Source organism: Armigeres subalbatus, chromosome 2 (genome assembly GCF_024139115.2).
Source record: "Armigeres subalbatus isolate Guangzhou_Male chromosome 2, GZ_Asu_2, whole genome shotgun sequence".
Lineage (NCBI taxonomy): Eukaryota > Metazoa > Arthropoda > Insecta > Diptera > Culicidae > Armigeres > Armigeres subalbatus.
Window position 1 is genome coordinate 452,044,769 of NC_085140.1, and position 23,261 is coordinate 452,068,029.

At 40.1% G+C, this 23,261-nt stretch overlaps 3 protein-coding genes across 5 annotated transcripts in view; 1 reads left to right on the forward strand and 2 right to left on the reverse strand.

Moving 5' to 3' along the window:
• Positions 1 to 1,213: 1,213 nt before the first annotated feature.
• Positions 1,214 to 2,955, reverse strand: LOC134210455 (uncharacterized). Its single transcript, XM_062686500.1, has 3 exons — positions 2,717 to 2,955; positions 2,379 to 2,634; positions 1,214 to 2,316 (listed from the first exon to the last, which is right to left on the reverse strand). The coding sequence occupies exon 3, from the start codon at positions 2,198 to 2,200 to the stop codon at positions 1,214 to 1,216; it is 987 nt and encodes a 328-aa protein (XP_062542484.1). The 5' UTR covers positions 2,201 to 2,316; positions 2,379 to 2,634; positions 2,717 to 2,955.
• Positions 2,956 to 4,632: 1,677 nt separating this feature from the next.
• LOC134218217 (FK506-binding protein 59) lies at positions 4,633 to 6,838 on the reverse strand. 3 transcript variants are annotated; one of them, XM_062697133.1, is made up of 5 exons: positions 6,684 to 6,838; positions 5,689 to 6,570; positions 5,535 to 5,629; positions 5,221 to 5,469; positions 4,633 to 5,035 (listed from the first exon to the last, which is right to left on the reverse strand). In XM_062697133.1, the coding sequence occupies exons 2-5, from the start codon at positions 6,536 to 6,538 to the stop codon at positions 4,877 to 4,879; spliced, it is 1,353 nt and encodes a 450-aa protein (XP_062553117.1). In that variant the 5' UTR covers positions 6,539 to 6,570; positions 6,684 to 6,838; the 3' UTR covers positions 4,633 to 4,876. The 3 variants fall into 3 exon arrangements, with proteins under 3 accessions (XP_062553117.1, XP_062553118.1, XP_062553119.1); XM_062697134.1 differs by having other exon boundaries at positions 5,689 to 6,607; positions 6,684 to 6,834; XM_062697135.1 differs by having other exon boundaries at positions 4,893 to 5,111.
• A 5,169-nt stretch (positions 6,839 to 12,007) lies between these two features.
• The window catches only part of LOC134213751 (transcriptional regulator ATRX-like), a 44,257-nt gene continuing 33,003 nt past the window's right edge, over positions 12,008 to 23,261 (forward strand). Inside the window, exon 1 of the mRNA XM_062693070.1 lies at positions 12,008 to 12,535. Coding sequence (XP_062549054.1) covers positions 12,534 to 12,535 — 2 coding nt within the window. The 5' untranslated portion in view covers positions 12,008 to 12,533. The remainder of the gene's footprint in view (positions 12,536 to 23,261) is intronic.

Below are 23,261 nucleotides of genomic sequence, written 5' to 3' on the forward strand. Positions count from 1 at the left end.
CGAGTGGATATTGTTCGCTCCAATTAGCAACTGCGGCTGTCCGTCGTAAGATTCGATCGGTAGCCCTCACATGTGCTCGTGCTGTGCAGCATCACTGTCCAACTTCTGATGTGGCAGCATCAGCTTTCCAACTATTTGGACGGTATACAGCAACATCTTGCCGCCGACGCTGTAACTCGTGCCCGACACCCACAGATTTATCTTCCGCGTATCTTTCCCTCTCGAAACGTTGCCGGTCCACCTTATGGTCAGACGCTTTTGTACTCCGACCGCATCCAGGCGATCGGCGAGCTTTTTTCCACTAGCGTAACGGAAGTACCGTCGTCGCCAACACAGTGGCAGACTTCCCACCACAGTACAGTTGTACCGGAATAATGCGGAACATGGCCGAGCAGTTTGGCCGGAAATGTTCATTCATCCCGACCACGTTTCCGACTGGGTGCATCAGCGGATTGTGGAACTCCCTGCAGTCGCCGATGTTGCAGCGGATTTTAAACTTACACTGGCCTCCGTGTTCGTTGAGACACACGTGACACAGTTTTTCGCGATTGACCAGCTTCAGGCGCTCGGTGTACCGCAGCTTTTTGAACTCCGCACAGTGTCGCAGCCGGTGGCTCGTTCCGCGACAGTAGTTGCACGGCCTCAGCAGTCTCTCGTTTGCGGTGACATTGGAACTGCTGGCTTCGCTGTGGAGATACAGACCTCCTCTTTCCTTGGACCTTCTTTTCCCCGCTTGGGGAGCTCCTTTTAGAGGATGCGACGGCTTGAACTCCACGTCTACGTTGGCTTCGCAGGCATCCGCTACGATGTCCATCAGGAAGTCCGTCAGCGTCCGCAGCGTCGTCTCTCCTCGGCCCCTCCGATAGTGGACCCACTCGCGCTTTTCCCGATCCGGCAGCTTAGCAACCAGCGATTTGATCAGCAGCGGATTCACGAGGTGCTGCCGCAGATCGGCTGCCTCAAGATGGCCGCACAGCTGCTCCACAGTATTCCCAAAAGGGAATTAAGAGGTTGTCCGGCTTAAGGGGGTCCAACCTGTTGACCTTATCCAGCAAACTCTCGAGCAGTTGCTCCGGGCGACTATAATGCCGACGCAGCTTTTGTAGGACCATCGGAATCGACTCCGGCAGTAGTAGACACCAGCTCGAGTGCGTCACTTTCTAGCGCTTCCTGCAGCCTCATCAGTTTTTCATGGTTCATATAGCCACAGGCATCATTGGACGCTTTGTAGGCCGCGTTTCCCCGAGAACTTTGGGGGTTTGTATGTTAGCCCCTTTCTCGCGGCCAGCTGCGCCTTTGTCGGTCCGGTCTGCTGTTGTCCTAGCCCAACTTGGCTTCCTTTCACCACCCGCTTCTTCCGCGAATCGCGCCGTTTGGCTCCCTTCTCCAGAGATGACTCGGAGCTACGGCTCGATGATTCCGCTTCTTCTTCCTCATCGGTATCCTCGTCTTCCTCTTCGGTGTCCTCGTCGTCTTCTGCCAGCATCTTGACGTTCTTCTGGGTCAGCTTCAACACATTTTGTTGAGTTTTGCTGGAAGTTCCCGCTCGTAGATCGTCACCAACATATTTCGACGACGTCTTGGGCACCTTGGAAGCCGAAAGATCTGCCATCTCCTTGTCCATGGCCGCCATTTGCCTCTCGAATGACTTCTGACTTGCTTTCATCCGATCCATCTGCTCCTTCTTCTTCTGAAGCATCTCGGCTTGCCAGGCCCTCTGCTCTTCTTCTTCTTCGGCATGCATTTGCAGCTCCATCTCCGCCTTCTTCCGCTCCAGAGCACGCTGCATCTCCTTCTTCTTCTTCCGCAGCTGCATTTCAACCTCCAGCTCCTCCATCTGCTGCTTCTGTCGCTCCTCTAGTGCACGCACCTTTGCTTCCACACTAGAGACAGCTAAATAGGCATTCTTGCTGGATTTGTCGGATTCATCGGCTTCTCTCTGGCTACGGGTCTGATGCTTCTTGACGGTCTTCTTCTTCTGAGACTCCTTGGCCATCTCCTGACAGGCGTCGCTTGGGCAAAACCACTTTTTCGGAAAATTGCCCTCGGCGATGCCTACGCAACGGGAATGGAACCATCCCGAACAACCGTCACACCCTACCATTTCCTCATCATGCGTTGACGGACCACATATTTCGCATGGCGTTTCCGTGAGATTTAGGACCGTTTTGTCCTTCACGGATTCGGAACCGGATTGCATGTTGCAGGCACTACAAACTCACTGAACACTACTTATTTCAGTTTATTTTTCAGTTTGTTCCCGATAGGGAAACCAAGTTTTTCCGAAGCAGCTGATTTGTTTTCAGCAATGCTGAACTGTAATTTATTTTTTAATATTTAGAATAAACAACAATAGTTCACTAATCTAGTTTACTTACAAATAAACTGGTTTCTCCCACTGTACCAATGCTCCTCGATTCCTTATATTTGGGTGTTGAAGTATGGTTCAACTACCCTACTTTTGTCAGCGACTTTTCCGTGGAACTGCTACTCAAGTATAATTACTAAATTTTGCTTTCCTAGTTTAGATAATTTCTCACTGGTACTACTTACGATCGACTTTACTTTGACTGCAAATCCACCTGATTGGTAGCCTAAGTCACTCCGAACTGAGATTTTGATTTTCAACCGAGTCTGCAGGTGAGTATAGATGAGATTATTTACATTGATTGAGAGTTTTTCCACTATTTTAGCTTTCTTTTTAGGTTTTACTCACTGGATTTATTATCACAACTGACTGATACCTTTTCCTGCTAATCGTAAACGATTTAAAAATACAATTAAATTCCACGAGAACTATTTTCGATTTGCTATCTAATTAATTGTGAATTCACATTCCAAAGCGATGGCGAACTTTGTTTATTATTTTTCTTCCTCCTGTTTACTTCCTACACTACCTACCACCACCGTAATAATTCTCTCTGTCTTCCTTATACTACCACTGATGCGTGCGAGTTGTCATGCTGCTGTTATGCTGCGACCAGGGCTGTTAACGCGGCGTCGTAACACCAACCGTGACGCGACGTTCTACGGATACATCGCACTCCTCTCCGCTTCGAAACGGAGACATAAGAACCCCATCCCCGAACCTGTGCAGGTACCACTTGAAGCATTTTTAAGAAGTGAGTCAAGCCAAAGTTTAGCTCTCTAATTCTCTATTAGGTCTGCTAATCCAGGCCGATATACTTGTTTCTTGGCGATGGATCAACCTGCCTTTAGTCTAATTGTCCAACTCCCTCTGCCTCATGGGTACAATTGCCTTGATATTTTATTAAAAATTGCCCGAATCGGATAATGGGCCCAGTATTTTTTTTCATTCGTATATTTATTTGGTAGGCATTCTGCTGTACAGAATCCACACAGAATCGATTTTTAGATATCTCGCTTAACTTTTTCAAAAGGACCTAAGTAACATTTTTTATGAATTAATTTGAATACTGCAATCAATAACTTTCATGTTGTTCTGTTGATTGCGCTATTCAAATTAATTCATGAAAAAATTTTACTTAGGTCCTTTTGAAAAGTTAAGCGAGATATCCATTATTTATTATTGTTGTCGTTGCCAGTTCATCTTCTCGTGAGTCCATTGTATCCGTTTGTCCATGTCGTGTATCCAATGATCGTTGCAATGTTCGGTTGTCAGTTAATCCGGGTAACATTGCAGGAATGCCTCCGAGAAGAACAAGTTGTCAGTCGTCATCAGGCAGCCGTGACGGTAAGGCGCGTACCCCAAAACGCTACCGTATGGGCTGCGGATCCGGCGACTGACGAGGGTTTGATGGAGGGGCTGGGAATCGAACCCATGATCATTCGCTTATAAGGCGAACGTGTAGCCAACTACGCTACGAGACCCCCATTATGGGCCCAGTAGTAATGGAAAAAAAAGTCTAGCCAACTTTTTTGGCACTTACCAACAGCTTGCATGCGACAGGGAATCCCGACAGAGTGGATAAAATAGGGTTTTTAATACTTTTTCAAATAGGCGAAATTCACGTGACTCCGACAAGACTAAATTTTAATAATCCTTAAAGTAGGCGAGGGCAAGAAAACACCGAATGATGGAGCTTTTGTTAAAATTCATTTATGGGCCCAGTAGTAATGGAAAAAAAGTCTAGCCAACTTTTTTGGCACTTACCAACAGCTTGCATGCAACAGGGAATCCCGACAGGGTGGATAAAATAGGGTTTTTAATGCTTTTTCAAATAGGCGAAATTCACTGGACTTCGACAAGACTAAATTTTAAAAACCCTTAATATCCGACGGAATTTTTTTCGGATTTGTGAAAATTTCTCTTTAAACTCTAATTTCTTCACTTGGCTGACATTTTTTCGGCATACGGTTTCGTATATGGATATGGAATAATAGCCTATCCAGATTACGAGCATTAATGGCATGATAAAGAGTATCTTGATGTCAAAGTTACCTCATCTTATTTTAATTTTATTTCTTATTATCAATTCCCGTCAAATACCTCATAAATGCTCGTAACCTTTTTTTTGTCTTTATTAGCGAGACTAGCTCGTCTCTCGAAATGCTCGTAACCTGAATAGGTTATAACAGTGCCGTCTGCCCTAAGTCCGTCCTATGCCGGTTCAAGACATAATATTTTCTCTCGAATAAATCTGCAATCAGTTTCTTTTTGATCAAAGCTTAATTTGTATTCTGTATCAACTGACAAGATGCGTTTCATTTATTAATACGTACTAATTAATCTTTCCGATTTTTATATAGAATGAAATAATTATTTTTAAGAATCATTTTTATGGTAATGGTACACTGAAGCAGACTACAAAATAATCGCACCATGTCCGAATAATTGTATCAAATAGAATTTAGGGCATTTTCCAGAAATGTTGGGAACGTAGCAGCGTTAAACTTACATGTTTCTAAAATCTTTCAACGATTCGTTCAGCATTATGACATCTGGATTTTCCTGCTCAAAACGGGTAGGCTCGTGTTCTCGTTCATCGTCACGCCATTCACCAAAGTTTTGCTTCATCACATCCGGTTGCTTACTCTGCCACTCCTCCTCACGCTGATCATTGTATTATGTGATTTTCAATGGCATTCGTAAATTTCGTTGTACCGAAGAAGTTGGTTGGAAAAATTTACTAAATATTCAGTATTTATGGGTAAATTATGTGAATCAATTAATAATAAAAAAATACTACAAACTGAAGAACATTGTTTAACATATAAAATTTGATTACAATCGCTTACCTGTTTATCACTCTTGGCGAACTTTGTGAACATATTTGCAAAAACTTTCTTTTGTTGTTCGTTGTAGTCCTTGATTTTTTGTTTGCAAATTGTAATCTGGTTTAGGGCAGCCTTATTTTCCGGTTCAATTTCACGAACAGCATTGAAGTCCGTCAGGGCGTTTTCGAAATCCCCTAACGACAGCCTAGATTGACCGCGACGGTACAAGGCCTTCACGTTCTTGTGATCAATTTCTAAAGCCTTGTTACACTGTAGAACAATTAATGCATTAAAAAGCACATCATCAAAATAAAACGTTATTCGTTTTAACCTACCGCATCCTTCGCCTCATCTTGATCACTCAGCTTTTGATGACACAAGGCTTTGTTCAAGTAAACAGTCAGTTTGAACTGTTTAGAATCTTCAGTGTCTACAACAAACGTTTTGAAATTATTCCGCAGTTAGTACAATCATTAAATTCTAACTTACCGCTGCTTGTCAGGAATCCCAATGATTTCTCGTACATCTTGAGGGCTAGTTTAAACTTACTGTCCTTGAAATAGTTGGTACCCTTCTCTTTAAACAATTTAGCTTGCTCCATTCGTTCGGCATCGTCCAGTTTCCAACTATCAGGTTCCCTTTCAAATTCCTTCAGTGTCACGATGTACTCAACCGTTGCATTGGCTGGCAACTGGAACTCCGGCTTTTCTACAGGTCCAAAGGCAAACTGTGGCTTTAGAATGAGTTTGGAAGTTTCCATTTTCTTGAACTTTTCCAAGGCAATTTCCACCCCGGCAATCACGCCGGCTTCTTCGCCCTCTCCGAGTGTGAATTCCGCATCACGATCCTCGAACACCTTTCCACCATACTGACCGACTAAATGAATTTTAACAAAAGCTCCATCATTCGGTGTTTTCTTGCCCTCGCCTACTTTTTGTATGAATCGGACTATACCCTGATCCGACTGCGGACTTAGATCTTCTCCCTTCCAACCAAGCATTTCCAGCTCAAAATTCAACGTTGAATTAGGGGGAATATTTGGAGGGCTACCGGAAGCACCGTAGGCATAATCTGGAGCGCATTTCAATATACACCGTTCGCCAAGTTTCATAGTGGCTACTCCCATATCAAATGCCTTAATTACAGATCCCTGCCCAAGCTTGAATTCAAATGGCTCATTCCTGTCCCTGCTCGAATCGAACTGTTTCCCGTCTGAATCTAGCGTACCGGTATAGTGCAGTGATACGCTGCACCCATTTGATGGGGTATCGATTCCTGTCCCTTCTAGAAGAATCTGCTTCTGGACACCACCGTCACCAGAAAGATCAATGAAAGACATTATGTCTGACCAAAAAATCGAATCACGAGCGCCTGCAGAGCAAGGAAATAACCAAACAATGTGATATGACTTCAGGACATATCTTTCACAAGAATTTCAATAGAAATAAAGCGTATTTGTTCGCTTTTTCTGTTCTATAACTTACCTTTAAAAGAGTTGTTTCAACTTCACAGCAAACACTGCGTGTAGAAATAGGTTTTCTTTGAATTTTTGATAAAAAAAAACCTCAAAACCGCACAAGATAACAATGCAGTCGCCGTATCGAAAAGTTGTCGTTTGAAACGCGTTCACGAGTTTACTGATTTGTTTTGACATTGAAAAAACATCGCAAAGGCTCATCACAAACTACGTATACACTGAGAACCTGACACTGGCCAAGACTTTCCAATTCGAATGTGTTCAATAGGCCTTTTCATGTGACACTGCCGAGACTGCACTTGTTTACAACCGCTAAACAGGCCCGCAACCCCGAAGCTGTCACCTTCATAGAAGAACTGTCAATTGACGATAAAAGCAGCTGTTTTTTACCGTCTCGTGAAAAGGCCTATACGGTTCAAGATGGCTATTTTCATACCCAAGTAACCATTAAGCCGTTAAAATCGACTTTATTTCGGCTCTATAGTCGCATTAAAACCCTGTCAACAGTGCTTATAAGACTTAAAAGATTCTTTAGTGCTGCTCAAAAGCCGCTTTTGGCGAATTATTTGGCTGATATAGTGCTTGCCCCTACCTATTTTTCCACGCCTATGCCAAAATGTCAAATTTTTTAGACGAGTTGAAAGGGAACGAAAAAAAAAATGAAATGGAAAATATTTGTTTATATTTTAATGCGTTCTTTCTTTTTTCTTCCCGTTGGGGAATCTATGATTTTTTTGATAATTATATTTAACTCCGGGCTTGAACGCTCGAACTGTGTTTGATGGTTTTGGTTTAGATTGGCCGCTCAGTTTACCATATGATCCATCAAGGATTTGAATAGATGTATTGCTGGGAAGGGATAAAAAGCAGAAGGATTTCATCTGCCTCTATAACATAGGCGAGAAAGCATTGAAAATTAAACAATAACAATCTAAGGAACAATCTGTAAATAACTTTTTTGTATTCAAGAAGAATCTTCCAGGTGAAGATTATAAAAATTGCCGTAGAATAAAGCCCCCAGCCCATTAAACATTTATCCGGCATTCTCCATGTTTTGTAAATACCACTGAAAAGCATACACGACAGATTCACACAGGATTCCTAGATTTCTAGTGCGAGTAAAAGAGACAGGTTGTTCTTATTATTGAAACTCTAGGTGTTGTTGTTATTGATTCTACCAAAACGTCATAGAAAGTGGCTCTAAATTGGTAATAATAATTTCCTTATTCGGCTTGTATCCATAGGGCTGGTGAGCATTATATCGAAGCGTTATATACCGATATACGGCTTCTTTTACTGCTTGAAGTTTATACTGCTAATTAGCACTTGAAAATCATATATACAGCTTATAGGCACTGAAATGTTGTTTTATGGTTTATATAAGGCTTATTAAAGTGCTTAATGGTTACCTGGGTAGCTCCCTCACAGCAAAAAAAAAGGTGAATATTACATTGAAATCGCTGCAACCAGTTGAATCCAGCTGAAATAAATTCAAATCTCGCGTGATTTTTTAAAATGATTATTAGGGTGCCCAATAGTACCCCCTAGTAGCGGAATTTTGCTCTTCCTGTTATAAGGAGTAAAAATTTTCAACATATTATTTCTGCTTCATATCTAATACCCAGCTCTGCATTTCCTCTTCGCGGTACATACAAATACACACAAGAGTGTCCATTATAGGAATATTTTTGGGGGGCCATAATAGGGAAGAAGAACGTCCCGAAACGGAACATAAAAATAAAATGAAGTGTCGACTATAGGGAAGCAAGTTCCTATTATGGACCCTCAGGGCGTCTACTATAGGGCGAATTCAGTGAGACTTTAAAATGATAATTTCAACGAATAACGTCGTGTATTTGAGTGTTCAAACAACTCAAATACACGACGTTCTTCTTCCTATTATCCCCAAAATATTCCTATAATGGACACTCTTGTGTGTATTTTTTATAGAATTGTAAAAAATCATCTAGTTTTACTTTCCATAGCATTTCCAATGCATGTAATCAAATCATAGGACTGTAAGATAGGTTCTCCCGATGAAATTTCATGGCAAAATGTTTACAATGTGCTGCAGTAATGTAAATTTGGTTGGGGGTCCACTATTGGGGACTTTACCCTATCTCTTTCGATTATTACGCAGCCTTACTAACATTACCTCGGATGTTTCAACAGAGATCTATAAAGAAAATAGCTTTGTCTTGCGTGCTGAGGTGGAAATATTGCAATGAATGCAAAATTAGCTTTGATATTAGAGAAGGAGAGCGTAATGAAAGAAAGTTTCCCATTTGGACATACAACATTTTCAAAAATTATGCTTCTTCTTCTTCTTCTTCTTCTTATTGGCATTACATCCCCCCACACTGGGACAGAGCCACCTCGCAGCTTAGTGTTCATTAATCACTTCCACAGTTATTAACTGCGTTTCTAAGCCGATTTTTGCATTCGTATATCATGAAACACGATGATACTTTTATGCTCAAGGATGTCGAGACAATTTCCAATCCGAAAATTGTCTAGACCAGCACCGGGAATCGAACCCAGCCACCCTCAGCATGGTTTTGCTTTGTAGCCGCGCGTCTTACCGCACGGCTAAGGAGGGCCTAGAAATATCGATTCCTCATTTTAGGACCCAGTTGCAACAGAACCACCCATAATATATGATCGATATATCGATAATCATTTACTGTTCTTCGTACAGTTAAACATATAACATGGACATGGACATAGTTCATATCGTTACCCATTGACACTAATGCTACGTTTTGGCAAAGCAATATCGTTACCCATTGACACTAATGCTACGTTTTGGCAAGGCAAGTGAATTGAACAACTCAGTTGAATTGATCAATTCACTTGCCTTATCTAAACGTAGCATAAGTTCTTCGAACAATACTTATTTATGGTAAAACAATTACCTTGACCTTAATCAATGAAGTTTACGGTCTGTAACCAATGAGATAGATAGAAGGTGAGGAAAAAGACCAAATGCAAGCGTATTAGTGAATGAATGTAAACAGCAAATGGTGACGTACATTTGCACGGTTTCTTATAAGAGCTCGTTCGAATGTAGTAGTGTAGTAGCTTTTTCACAATACACGAAAGGCACGCACACAATATATGGATTTTTATACCTTAGTATTTATTTTCATTGGTCTATCCAGCATTTTACGTGCGGTAATGGCCGCCACAATTTAACTCACATTTTGGTAGGATGCATTCGATTTGACGTTTGGCTTGTGTTGTATGACACCGCAGCGATCATCATCATCATGAATTCATCATTATGATGATGAAAACTTATCGTTTTTGTGTCATACGACACAAGCCAAACTTCAAACTGTTTCCACCCTACCAAAAACTGAGTTGGATTGTGGCGGCCATTAGCGCTCGTAAAATGCTGGATAACTATAAACCTCGCTATAAACTATAGATAGTAGAATCTATATAGATGAGCGAAAGCATGGCTGAGTCGGTTTTTTAACCGTGCACACGCGCATATATAATGTCACAACCCTTAACATTTACATTGAAATCGTGACGTCATGCTCGTTTGGAGACACGTTTGACAGTTCGTTTGGAGACAGAGAATTTATCTTCGCCCAGCTATTTATATATTCCACTTTCTATAGGGCACTGCACGGAAATATCTCTTTCTCTTTTGTTCTTCATAAATTTTGACGTTTACTGGCCTTGTTGTTTTCTAATTTCTTTGCAGCGAAAAAGAGACAAAGCAATCCGTGCAGTGTCCTATACTATAAACCATAATAATTTTTTTTTATTCATTCTTAAGAACAACTCGAATAGAAATGAACCATTCATCGAATCGGTAATATTATTCAGTTTCTATATTCATGGGATGATAATTCTACAAATAATAGCGCTTTTATGATTTTATGATATAAATAAAAAATGTCAAACTATTCGATCATACACCTAACGATTATTATTCATTGAATCATTAAATGCATGATAAAGAAATTGTAACCTCAATGATACAGCAATTCTTTTTGTTCGCAAAAAAGTCATTCTCGAATGGTAACGATACTCAACGGGTCCGTTCAGTGTATCATCCAAATTCCAAAAATTGTAGAGGCTATCGTCAAAATTATTCATGGTACAATTTGTGTATAATTTACTACGATACCATAAATAATCCAATCATAAAATGTATAATCGAAAAACGATTAGTGGAAAAATTGATGTTTGATATTTTTCTACACACTTAAATCATTTCACAGATTTCGGTGAATTTTGCTTCAAATCACCGAAATTTCAACAGCAGATTTGTTCGGTAATTATTTCACCGATTTTCTGCGGTATTTTCCTTTGTTCACCTGTCAAAACCACCATAAAATCTGTAAAATTTTTACCGAACAGTTCTGCTGTTGAGATTTCGGTGAAATTTCACAGAAATCTGCGATTTATTTTAAGTGTGTATGCGGGACATTATTTTACTGCCTATATATCTCGCGTAACATATGATTACGGCTTATAAACCAAAATCATGCTTCTTAATTTTCTAGCGTAAACGATTGCTTTGAAAATGATTCTTTATCGTAGGTAAAACTCCGTACTTAATATTTCTTAAGAAACACATTTATTGCTATTTTGAGTGAACGTCTCATGAACCATTTGCACTATAGTGGTTTTTAAGTCCTTTATTGGCGCCCTTAACTACCATGCGGAATGTTTGCTTTGGTTTTCAGGCCGTTCACTTTATATTGTTTATTTAGAAAAACTAGCTTCAAATTATTTCAAAATGTATATTCTTACTTGGTTTTTGATATATCGCATAGCAGAACTGCTCTGGCTAGCAAATCTAAACAAATCCGATGATATTACTAGCTTTGAGCAAACGGCTTAAAAACCAGACGTGTTGCGGGTAATGCGAGTAAACGGCGCAATTTTTGTTTTAGTTGAAATTTTGTAGATTTCGAATGGTTTTTCAATTAATCTTAATCTGCTGTTATAATATAACCATTTACTTATAGCATTGACATGGTTTTGGCCATGAAATGAGTTTCAAATTCAATAAATGAATTAAATTAGTCATAGAAAACTTGAACCTCATTTTTCTCGGTTCAGCATTGTTGGTTTTTCGGCCCTAATCATATGTTGCTCGAGATATAACATATTTTTTTCTCAGTGGAAATCAGATGTGAAATTTTCGACGTCAAAGATACGCTTTATCAAATGGTAAATATCGTAGTCTGAACACGGTGTAAGGTATACTAGAAACTTACCATTTCGTTTTCCGTGTTTATCGTTAAATTTAAACGACCCCTCCTAGAAGAACATCGCAAGCGAAGGTCTTCAGCTGTCAGTGGAAAACGGAGCGCATCGCAGAAAAGAAGCAAAAAGTCTCGCACGACGACAGCAAAAAAGCATTCTCCATCTTAAGTTTTCTTCACGGTCGGTGTATAGCGGGACAGAGTGCAGTGCAGTGTCGGAAATCCCATTTATATCCGCGGTTCCGTATTCCAAATACTATTCGTTTCCGCTTCATTGGGTGCTGCGAATCCGCGTTTCGGTGTTTTGGTGGTGCAATCGTGGGGCGGAAAAAAACTGCGGGCGCCAAATTCGCTGAATGTTTGGAAGGTGTTTTGCGTGGGACCAAAGGAAGAAGGATAAAGCAAGAAGCTATTAGCATTAGTGAGGTGTGCGAAAAGTGTATGAAAAAGTCGGGTTTTTCTCGCGCTGGTATCCTGGATTAGAGTGGAAGGTGGAGCTGCTTACTGTCCCAGGAAAAAGCGAGGCGGCTGCCAAAAGAAGCCAGAGAATAATTGCTGAATCGCTATCATTTTAAGTTTTGCTGGTGGAATGCAAAGCTGGATGTCGTTCTGGATGTCGAATCAAAATGTAAGAATCATTCTCAGTCATATTCAGTTCATGTCTTTATTCAAAATGTGATTCCCCCTCTTGATTGCTTTTTAACACATTGGTACATAAAAATCCTAAATCGATTTTTCACTTTTACTGTTGAAAGTAGTTGGCTTGCTGAGATAACGCTTCATCTAAATGTAAACAATAGTTTCATTTGGATGCATTTCGACATTGAAAATTTATTTTTTTGTATGATGCAGCTTAATGTCATTACTATAAATTGAATTTATAAATACAGAGACCGAGAACAGACTTTGTTCAAAAGACTGACGATGGAAAAGGTCTCTGTGCTACAAATAAGGAGTATGGTTCTATTTCTTTTTGCAGGGCTGGTAAGGGGGGCCCATGAAATACCTATTTTACGTGACCGATACAGCATCGAGTGTCTTCTGCAGGCGATGTTGTCAAAATAATGAATATTTTAGTGAACAAGAATTGGATGCGCATACATCTTGGATTAGATAGGATTTTAGAAATAATTTTCAGATATAGTTAATTTGCCTTTAATCCACCTTTTTCAATCGGTCAAACTCATCGTAGGGAATTTTTCATCCCAATATCTAATAATTACATACGTTGTTAAGAATAATAATTGACATTTCTCACTTGTCATAAGACGAGTTTGTACAATCCCATTTAATTCCACCACTTTATTACGGTGCTTACTTCTGCTCGCTTGTTGCGCTTAATTCTTAGGTATAAACTGGAAGAGCCAGGAGCTACCATTTCCTTGATCTTTATTCAACAACCGCGTTTGTACCTGTCGGTAGATTTCCAAGCTCTCAGCAACATCAAGTTTCCACTTAAAATTTTAATGTTTGATGTCGTAATTGAATGATTTTCCTGATATACATATTCAGCTACCTTAGACCTAAACTCATAATTTAATCCCTTATCAGTTTCCCTCTTAGCCTTACTTACTTCTGCAATATGTTCTTTGAACCTTACATCTAACGATCTTTTTGTTTGACCTACATATACTTTTTTACACTGCGAACAATTAATTTGATAAACCCCTGCCTTATTTAACATTTCTACTCTATCCTTTGTGGAGCCCAACAGTGTCTTCAGTTGATTACTTCTGCTGGAGAATACTAAATCGATGCCGAATTTCCTCAGTCGATGGCGTAGCTGGTGGGTGATGTGTTGATCATAGGAGACCGATACCCTCTTCAGCGGTTCATCGATCGGTGTCAGTGTTGTCAGTTCGTTTATCCGTAGGTTCCTCTGCTACTTGTTGATGGTTGCTTGTATTGTTCTTTCCTTGTATCCGTTGATCTTCGCTGTTTCCATGATGTGTTGTAGCTCCTTCGTTTTTCCTTCTTCGCTTAGGGGGATCGTCTGCATCCTGTGGATCATGTGATGAAAAGCTGCCATGCTGATACGAATGATTTGATGTGTATGGGATGACTCTCATGGTGTTGGTGGGCTTCCTGTAGATTTCGATGTCTAATGTTGCATTTGTTCCCTTGATAACCAGTAGATCTAAGAAAGGTAATTTACCATCCTTTTCCTCCTCCTGGGTAAATTTGATGTCTTTATGCACGTTGTTTATCGCTTCCAAAATCCTGGGTAGATCTTTCCGGTTGATAATGCTGAAACTGTCGTCCACTTATCTTCACCATTTCTCGGGTAGTACTCCTTGTTCCTCTAGGTTGTCCTCCAAATTCGCCATGAATAATTCGCACAAAAACGGTGATAGCGGATTTCCCATAGGTGCACCCTTCGTTTGTTTGTAGAAGCTTCCACGGAATGTAAAGTAGTTCTCATTCATGCATAACCTTGCAAGCTTGAGATACATCTTTACTTTTCCTCGCCATGCTGTATCCGTCCTTTGTGCTAGTAGCCAATCCTCCAAAAGGTTAGAGCATCCTTCACTGGAACGCTTGGGAACAATGCCGCAACGTCGAATGATACCATGATGTCCTCTTCTCCGATGTTTCCTGATTCCAATATCCTCTTGGTGAACTTCTGGGTGTTTACGACTTTTCTGGGGAACGGCTTCGGCATACTCTGGAACTCCCGGAAGTGGTGGAATTAAATGGGGTTGTACAAACTCGTCTTATGATAAGTGAAGACATTGTGTGTGTGTGTATCTTCAATCTAACTCCCACTGTCTGGCAGTGGTATTATGGAAGAAAGCTAACTGTAATAAAGTCAGCTTTAGCCCGGGAGTTAGAAGGTGTTAGCTCTATCGCAGCTCCAGTGACCCATTTCAGACTGCCTGGTAACTCACGTCCAGTCCGAGGCCACTTTCACTTACAATAAGCCCCGCCTGTTTATGCTACCATTATCAATTGGATAATGGATCCATAAACAAACTTCCGGATTCTTTAATCCAGCGCGTATTTAGTTTTGGAATCATATAAAAACATATTGAAACAATCTCACCAAATTAATCCAATTCCGGTTCAATGAACTGAGGAAACGATGATCATTTCTAGTGTCCAAAAACAATTCACTTCACTCTTCCAGATCTATTCTGAGCAATGTTATGTTCATGTATTTCTTATATTATCACTCAGCCACACATATTGCACCATTGCACGTCCCCGTATACAAACTCCTCAAACGAATTCGTGCACTCAATTAAGAAACACACTTCATTAAAGATAACCAAACACGTAAATTTTAAACTTCAGATCACATAAACTTTTTTTCTTCTAGAGCATATATGCAAAATATAGACATCAGCCAAATCTATTTTTCTTATGATAAGTGAAGACATTCCACTAAAAAGCTCAAAATAATTTTCTTAACAAAATTACATTTCTCGCTTAACAGTTGATAAGGGCCTACAATGAAAAAAAAAACAAATTCAATTTTAATACCCTTCGATAGCATCCTCTAATAGCAACTAAACGTATAAAAATGATCCGCATCTTCAATTAAATTACTTAGAAAAAACAAATTTTTGATTGAGCTCACACTTCGTTTTTTTTTTGTAAATGTGAAATTAGAGTGGTAAAAATTTTGACTTTATCGCTCCTTTATGCTTAGATAATGACTATAAAAAAATATTTATCCTATTTTTTTATAGCTAATTTGGGTGTTATTGGAATAAGTACAAGCAGTTTGAAGTTTGTATGAAAATTGCTATGAAAACAGTTACCTTTGTGGAAAACCGTTCCGCAACATTGTGCATTAAACAATAAAAATACAATATGAAAGATTGTCTCTGTTATAAAAAGATTTGATGCTGGCAACAAAAGCTATTAACAAAATACTGAATAACATCAATATCAATAGTAAACATTTTGGTTTTGTTCATGATTTTGCATACAAAAGTCAGGTCGCTTCGCAACAATATCTGACTTTCAGCTTAGGATCTATTATGTGATGCCAATGTGTTGCCTATATTCAAATAGTTTATGCACCGTTTCACGGAACGGCTATTTTTAACCTGTAACGCTGGGTAGACACCTTTACGTGGTGTGTTACGGGGTAAGATCTACCACGGTTACATTGCCAGCTGCAGGCAAATCCTTTCTTATTCTTATTATTGGCATTACATTCCCACACTGGGACAGAGCCGCCTCGCAGCTTAGTGTTCATTAAGCACTTCCACAGTTATTAACCGCGAGGTTTCTAAGCCAGGTTACCATTTTTGCATTCGTATATCATGAGGCTAACACGATGATACTCTTATGCCCAGGGAAGTCGAGACAATTTCCAAACCGAAAATTGTCTAGACCGGAATCGAACCCTGCTACCCTCAGCATGGTCTTGCCTTATAGCCGCGCATCTTACCGCACGGCTAAGGAGGGCCCCTGGCTAAGCAGGCAAATCCTGACCCAACGAATACCTTCCTCAATATCCAACTACGTGGTACTTTTGAGGGTGTCGCTAAGTCGGTGACCTCTCGTTAAGTAAGTACTACATCAACACTTCCTTCCTCTCCCTAGTTACGGTGAAGATGGGCGTGGCCAGGAGTAGTAATCCTCATGCTTTAGTTTTTTTGTTTAAGACTGGAATCAAGGACTACTCCCCTTCTTGATTTCTGATAGCATTCTAGATGAGGATCTCAAAAGTAAAACATGAGTATCACTAGTGTCCAATCTACGAATTACACCGTAACAATGCTTATGCTAATGCGTTTCACGGAACGGCTATTTTCATAGTAACTTCTTAGTTTACCTTAGACTGACTGTACATATCAATGGTTGCTACTCCGTGATTGATTAGAACTGGTGCAAATTGCACTACGATCTAAGTGAATAGTGGTTGGGATTTACCATCTATTCTCGAAGTGCACGTTTCAGCAGCTCGCAAATGATGATCAATAACGGCTCCGGTCAGGTCCTTACAGTCAGTTGGGAAAGGGAGGGAATGTTAGTGTGTGATAATTGTTGCTAGTAGAGGCCGAGAATACCTCTGCATATCCACAATTACCACGGGAAGGGAGCTGTGTTAGATGGGTCGGGTAATCAGTAACATAGATCGGGATTCACCATGGAAAGTGATGTGACCTATGCAACTTCTACACTACCGTATTAGCATTTATATAATTTGTTGAATTGTTCATCCTTCGCGAGAATAAACTATCAATCGCCCAAAGTGAGCGATTGTTCATTTGAATTCCGGATTAGCCGCCCGCGTCATCATTTCTTTAACGTCTTCTTCTTCTTCTTCTTCTTATTGGCATTACATCCCCACACTGGGACAGAGCCGCCTCGCAGCTTAGTGTTCATTTAGCACTTCCACAGTTATTAACTGCGAGGTTTCTAAGCCATTTTTGCATTCGTATATCATGAGGCTAGCACGATGATACTTCTATGCCCAGGGAAGACGAGACAATTTCCAATCCGAAAATTGCCTAGACCGGCACCGGGAATCGAACCCAGCCACCCTCAGCATGGTCTTGCTTTGTAGCCGTGCGTCTTACCGCACGGTTAAGGAGGGCCCCATTTCTTTAACGTAAGGAAAGTAAAAAAAAGAAACGGGATTAAAATTGAAAATTAAGTAATATTCACGGCTGTTCAACCACATTGATAGTAATAGGAAAGCTAATGTGAATCAGCAACCCTTATTATCCCTTATCTCTGTTTGAGGTTGAATAAGAATGTTCAGCCAGACTTTTTTTGTTAATTTACGTTTATTTTACATGTAGTTTTTTTTTGCATTACTTTCGCGCGTGTGTGTCGCTTGCCGTGACCAGTATACCGTAATCAGGATCTCACTGGTATTAATCCTGATGTGCCGGTTGGCACTCGTGTTGGGCTTGTGCGCTTTGAGCAGCACACGGTCGCTCCCCAGTCTATATAAAATCGTACATGATGCAATACAAGATGCTAAGTTGGAGACGATATATACATGTTGTATGAAGAAGTACCTCTATCGCCTCTATTTCAGCATCCTACACGGCACCATATACGTTGATGTGTTGACTAGGTTTGATAGGGCCTGCTTATAGATAAATGCAGCTTTAGGTAGAGATTTAACAGTGCCCACTGTCAAACCCCACCACATCCTAGGCAGGCTCCCTAGCTCGCAGTGGCCATAGGGCGGGGTCGTTAAGCCCTTGGACATAGTCCCTGCGGCCCCTCACGGAACGGCTGTTTTCATAGTAATACTTCAAATGGCACGTGCACAATCAAGTTACAGTTTAGACAAAGGAAGGGGAGCGAAAAAGTCAAAAGTTGAATCACTTTAGCGGGGTATATGACCCCTTCTTTCTACACTCCCGGGAACTTATCTGTTTCCCAGATTCTGGTCCTCTAAGTTTTTCCTATACCTTTCGATCGCCACACTTTCGTCAATCAAGATGCTCCCATCCTTATTTCTGTACATCTCGGCTCGCGGCACGAAGCCTTTGCGGAATGGGTTGAGCTTCTTATAGAATTTGCGTGTTTCTTGATAACGGCGCAGCTGTTCCACACAGATAAAAAAAAATCGAATATTACGCTGAACATCATGCACATAAATAGGACGCCAATATCAGGGTAATTCCAGATATGGCCTCTATTTTTTCATTGTTTGTTTTTAACATCTTAATTAGTACCGATAGGTTATCAATCTTTTTAATATTTCTGCTATTTTCTTTTCTAAACCGAAAAAACTATGATTCTACCGAAAAAACTATGATTCTATGATTTGTTACGCTTTTTTCGGAGTAAGTCACATTCATGATGAAGTTGACACATTTTAAATGCTTTAGATTCGCAACTAGCCCTGTTTTTCAGTGCACAGAAGAAGTGGCGGCAGTGGTTGTGATCGGTATGAAGCTGAGCAACAACGCGCATATTCTTTTTCTCCGGTTGTTTTTGTTTTGCCTTTTCCTTTCAACCATCCATATCTCGTGCGGCTGGGTATCTGCTCTGCTTGTTATAGTTCTACATATCTACTCACTTATGTTGTTTTATGTTCATGGTGTGGCTCGCGATCTATGCATCTCAGTTTATGCAGATGAATTTTCCATTGCGTGTGAATATAAAAAGACACCTCTACCCTGATTGATCTCACCTGTGTTTATGTGGTCCTGGGAGTTTTTTTTTTAAGAATTTGCTATGGATATTGGTAATTGTAATTGTTTGTTTATTTATTGATTTATTTCTTTTGAAATAAGCAGTGTGAAAAGGAATAAATACATTTGACACAAATGATTAATTGAATTATTTGTTTGAGAAACTGCATATATCCATTTTACACCCAATAGCTTGCAATCACCTTTTTTATGGAGCCCCATATAAAAGGGTGGCTTTATAATTATTTCCAACAAAAACATGCCTTTTTAGTAAACATGCATACAAATAACAATCATTAATTGAAAATTCAGGTCATTGTAGGCTGGGAAAATCGCTAGAAATCGAGATATTGATCCTCAAACATAATCATTTTCGTTATCTTTGCAGATACGTATTTCGACCACAACTGTGTGGTCGTCTTCAGTGTCTTGTACTCGACTCGACTACAGTACAAGACACTGAAGACGACCACACAGTTGTGGTCGAAATACGTATCTGCAAAGATAACGAAAATTAACTAGTGGAATTAAATGGACAGTACTTAATTCGTCTTAGACGGTTTAATACATTCCACTAAAAGAGCTTAATATATTTTTCTGATAATCATTTTGTATGTAAAACCAGCGATGGTGTTATAATTATTTCCGAGGTGAAATAAGATCAGATTGTGTGACAAAGTAGAAATAAACAAATCAATGACTCTTCTTCTTCTTCTTGTTCATTGGCATTACATCCCCACTGGGACATTGCCGCCTCGCAGCTTAGTGTTCATTAAGCACGTCCACAGGTATTAACTGCGAGGTTTCTAAGCCAAGTTACCATTTCTGCATTCGTATATCATGAGGCTAACACGATGATACTTTTATGCCCAGGGAAGTCGAGATAATTTCCAAACCAAAAATTGCCTAGACCGGCACCGGGAAACGAACCCAGCCACCCTCAGCGTGGTCTTGTTTTGTAGCCACGCGTCTTACCGCACGGCTAAGGAGGGCCCCTAATATAATTTTTTTTTTTTTTTTTTTGGAATGGGATGAACCACTGCGTCCATTTCATTGAACTTTTGTAGTATACCCGTGTCATTTGTTTAGTGCATGTCTTTCTGCTCCATTTCTATTGAGAAGAAATGAAGTACAGTCAAACCTCCATGAGTCGATATTGAAGGGACCATCGACTCATGGAAATATCGAGATATGGAATAGGAAATCCCTGGGAAGCTGTTTGAAGGGACCATCACAGTAACCCAGAAAATATTTTTTAATATGGCATAATTTGCTTCCATGAGTCGATATCGAGTCATGGAACATCGACTCATGGAGGTTTGACTGTAGTCATTTTTTATTCATATATTTCTCAAGCTTAATGTAAGGCCTCTTTAGATTAAGGTACCGCTATTTATACCCTTCGAAAAATGGCTTATACCAACTCTCAAAGGCGCGCCCCTCAATCAGTTTCGGCTCAACAATAAGTGGGATAATACTGATTTTGACCATGCATCGGTACTGAAGTTCAAACATATTTTTGCTTCTTCTTATGAGTCCGAATTCGTTTTTGTGTAGAGATCTGATTTCATTGCGTTTGGCATTTCCGAATCTCACCTTTACACAGAGCTCTAATCAGTCAGAGGGTTCAGCAGATCCACCAAATTCGTATCCGCTTCTTTCCTAATTAATCAGCGCTCTGGAGCTTGGAGATTCATGTCGTCGGCTTCGAAACCAGCCTAAGATTGAGTTACGTTTTTACAATTTACTCCATCGACTCCATCCAAAAGGAGCAAAAAATGGTTCATCTAAAAGCAAATTATAGTCGTTCCATACTCTTCCGACCATCACTCATAAGTATTAACAAGAATAGTAAGAACTAGAGCACAGTGTGGTAGATCTTACTCCGTAATGCAACATGAAAAGTGTCTACCCAGCATTACAGGCTCCGTTAACTGCCTGGCTAATTGTTTCACCCCCAGGCCATTCATCCCCTCAGCACGGGTCGCCTGACACCTTGGGATTCGGGGTTAGGGACGTCATATTGTCAGCTTCAATGTTGTACCGAGCCTGGCGATATGACCGGATTTACACCGTTACGCACTACTTCAGAGTATCCATATCCCAGCGTAACGGGACGCCCCTAATATAATGTTCCAATCAATTCAAATAGGCTATCATATCATATTACATAGAAACAGGATATGGAGGAAGTGTTATTACAGTCTGAACTGAACAAAAGATTGATTATTTCCTGTGTTTAAACAGTGGAAAACAATATTAGCTAGGTGGCCGTCTGCCGCATATGGGTAGCACTCTTGCCCCATAACTCGTTATTTAAGACCATTTTTAAAACGCTTTTTGTATTTACTTTTTTCTGGGACCCAATCATTACTCAAAACTTAGGCTTTAATCCGATTCATGAAAACAAATTAAGTTAAACATGGAAATGACAGTTCATCAAATTTGAAATAACCCTGCTCACAGTTCAAGATAACATTTTACAGATATCGAATAATTTTTGATAGATGTTTCATTGGTATTTTTGGGTAGCGCCAGCCATTATTATGACCGGGTGATTTTATAATTTTCTAACTGTCACTTTTAAGTTTAATTGGATTTTAATTCGCGAATTGGACCAAACCTTAAATGTAAACTGATATTGAAAAGATATCCTAGTTTTAACGAGGAGTTTCAAAAAAAAAATAGAAAAAATAGCTCAATGGGGTCTTACCCCACCCTATCCAGGTCGTAGCTGGTGTGAGGCAAGGATGTATTCTATCACCGTTACTGTTCCTCATCGTAATCGACGAGATTCTGGTAGATGCGATTGATCGTGAACTAAGCCGCGGGCTGTTATGACAGCCTATAACCATGAAGCACCTAAACGACTTCGAATTGGCTGATGACGTTGCACTCCTCGCGCAACGGCGCTCTGATATGCAGAGTAAGCTCAACGACCTTGCCGAACGCTCCTCTTCGGCAGGTTTAGTCATCAACGTCAACAAAGCCAAATCGTTGGATGTAAACACGGTGACCCTTTCCAGTTTCACAGTAGCCGGGCAACCAGTGGAGAATGTTGAAAGCTTCCAATATCTTGGCGCACGGATCAAGAAAGCAAGGTCTGCCTTTGCGAGTTTAAGAAATATCTGGAAAAACAGGCAGATAAGTGAATGCACCAAAATACGAATTTTCAACTCTAACGTGAAATCTGTGCTGTTATACGCTAGCTAGATTGTTTTCTATGAAGAAATGCTACAAATGTGTATATATGTTTTGAGGGTTAATTACTATGATTTATCCAATGCTGAGTGATCCTATTTACTATCCTATCCTATGATATGGAAATGCTAATATCATCTTCCAAACTTGGACGTACATGTTCATGATAGAATTAAAGGCAAAAGTATAGAATTGATAGTTCCGTTAGGATACGGCAGGCATGAAGAATGTTTTTATAGAAGTCGAATTGAAAGCGAGCGGAGGGCAATATTTGTGATGGCGCAATGAGAAAACAGAACTGTGCAATAAAAATCCTATTCGACTAAATGCTGATGTCATATTAGAAATTTGGAGACAGCACTCGTCGATAGAAAATCCTTCCGCATGCGATGGCATGGCCACCTTCCTTTTGCCAGTGCAGATATATCAGCTTCCACACTGATATTCTTCCCTCCCCCTTCATACGGGAGCTTGGCAGAAGGAAGGTCTTGTGATATGTGCCATCACAAATATTTCCCTCCGCTCGCTTTCAAATCGACTTCTATAAAAACATTCTTCATGCCTGCCGTATCCTAACGGAACTATCAATTCTATACTTTCGCCTCTAATTCTATCATGAACATGTGCGTCTAAGTTTGGAAGATGATATTAGCATTTCCATATCATTGTAAATCGTTTAACTTCACGTAGAAGTAACACACACAAAATCATTAATTTAGTATCCTATCCTAATTTACTTTTTATACGGTATATTAGAGAAGAATACAATATTTTTTTTTTTTTTCAAAAAATCGCCGAAGAAATATTTTGAAACACCCATACCTCATTTCTAATTAAATTACCTTAACAAACTTTCTGTGAAAAAAATCTTTGGTACATGAAAATTACTACATTTTTTCAACAGCGTGTATCATTCAACTTAATATTGCTCCAGGTCGAGTCCAGGTCCAGGTGTTAATATAGTTCCATGTCGATTAGCTAACATCGGACCCAATAGTCAGGTAAGTGAAGTGTATTAGATCTTAGATCGTTTCATGG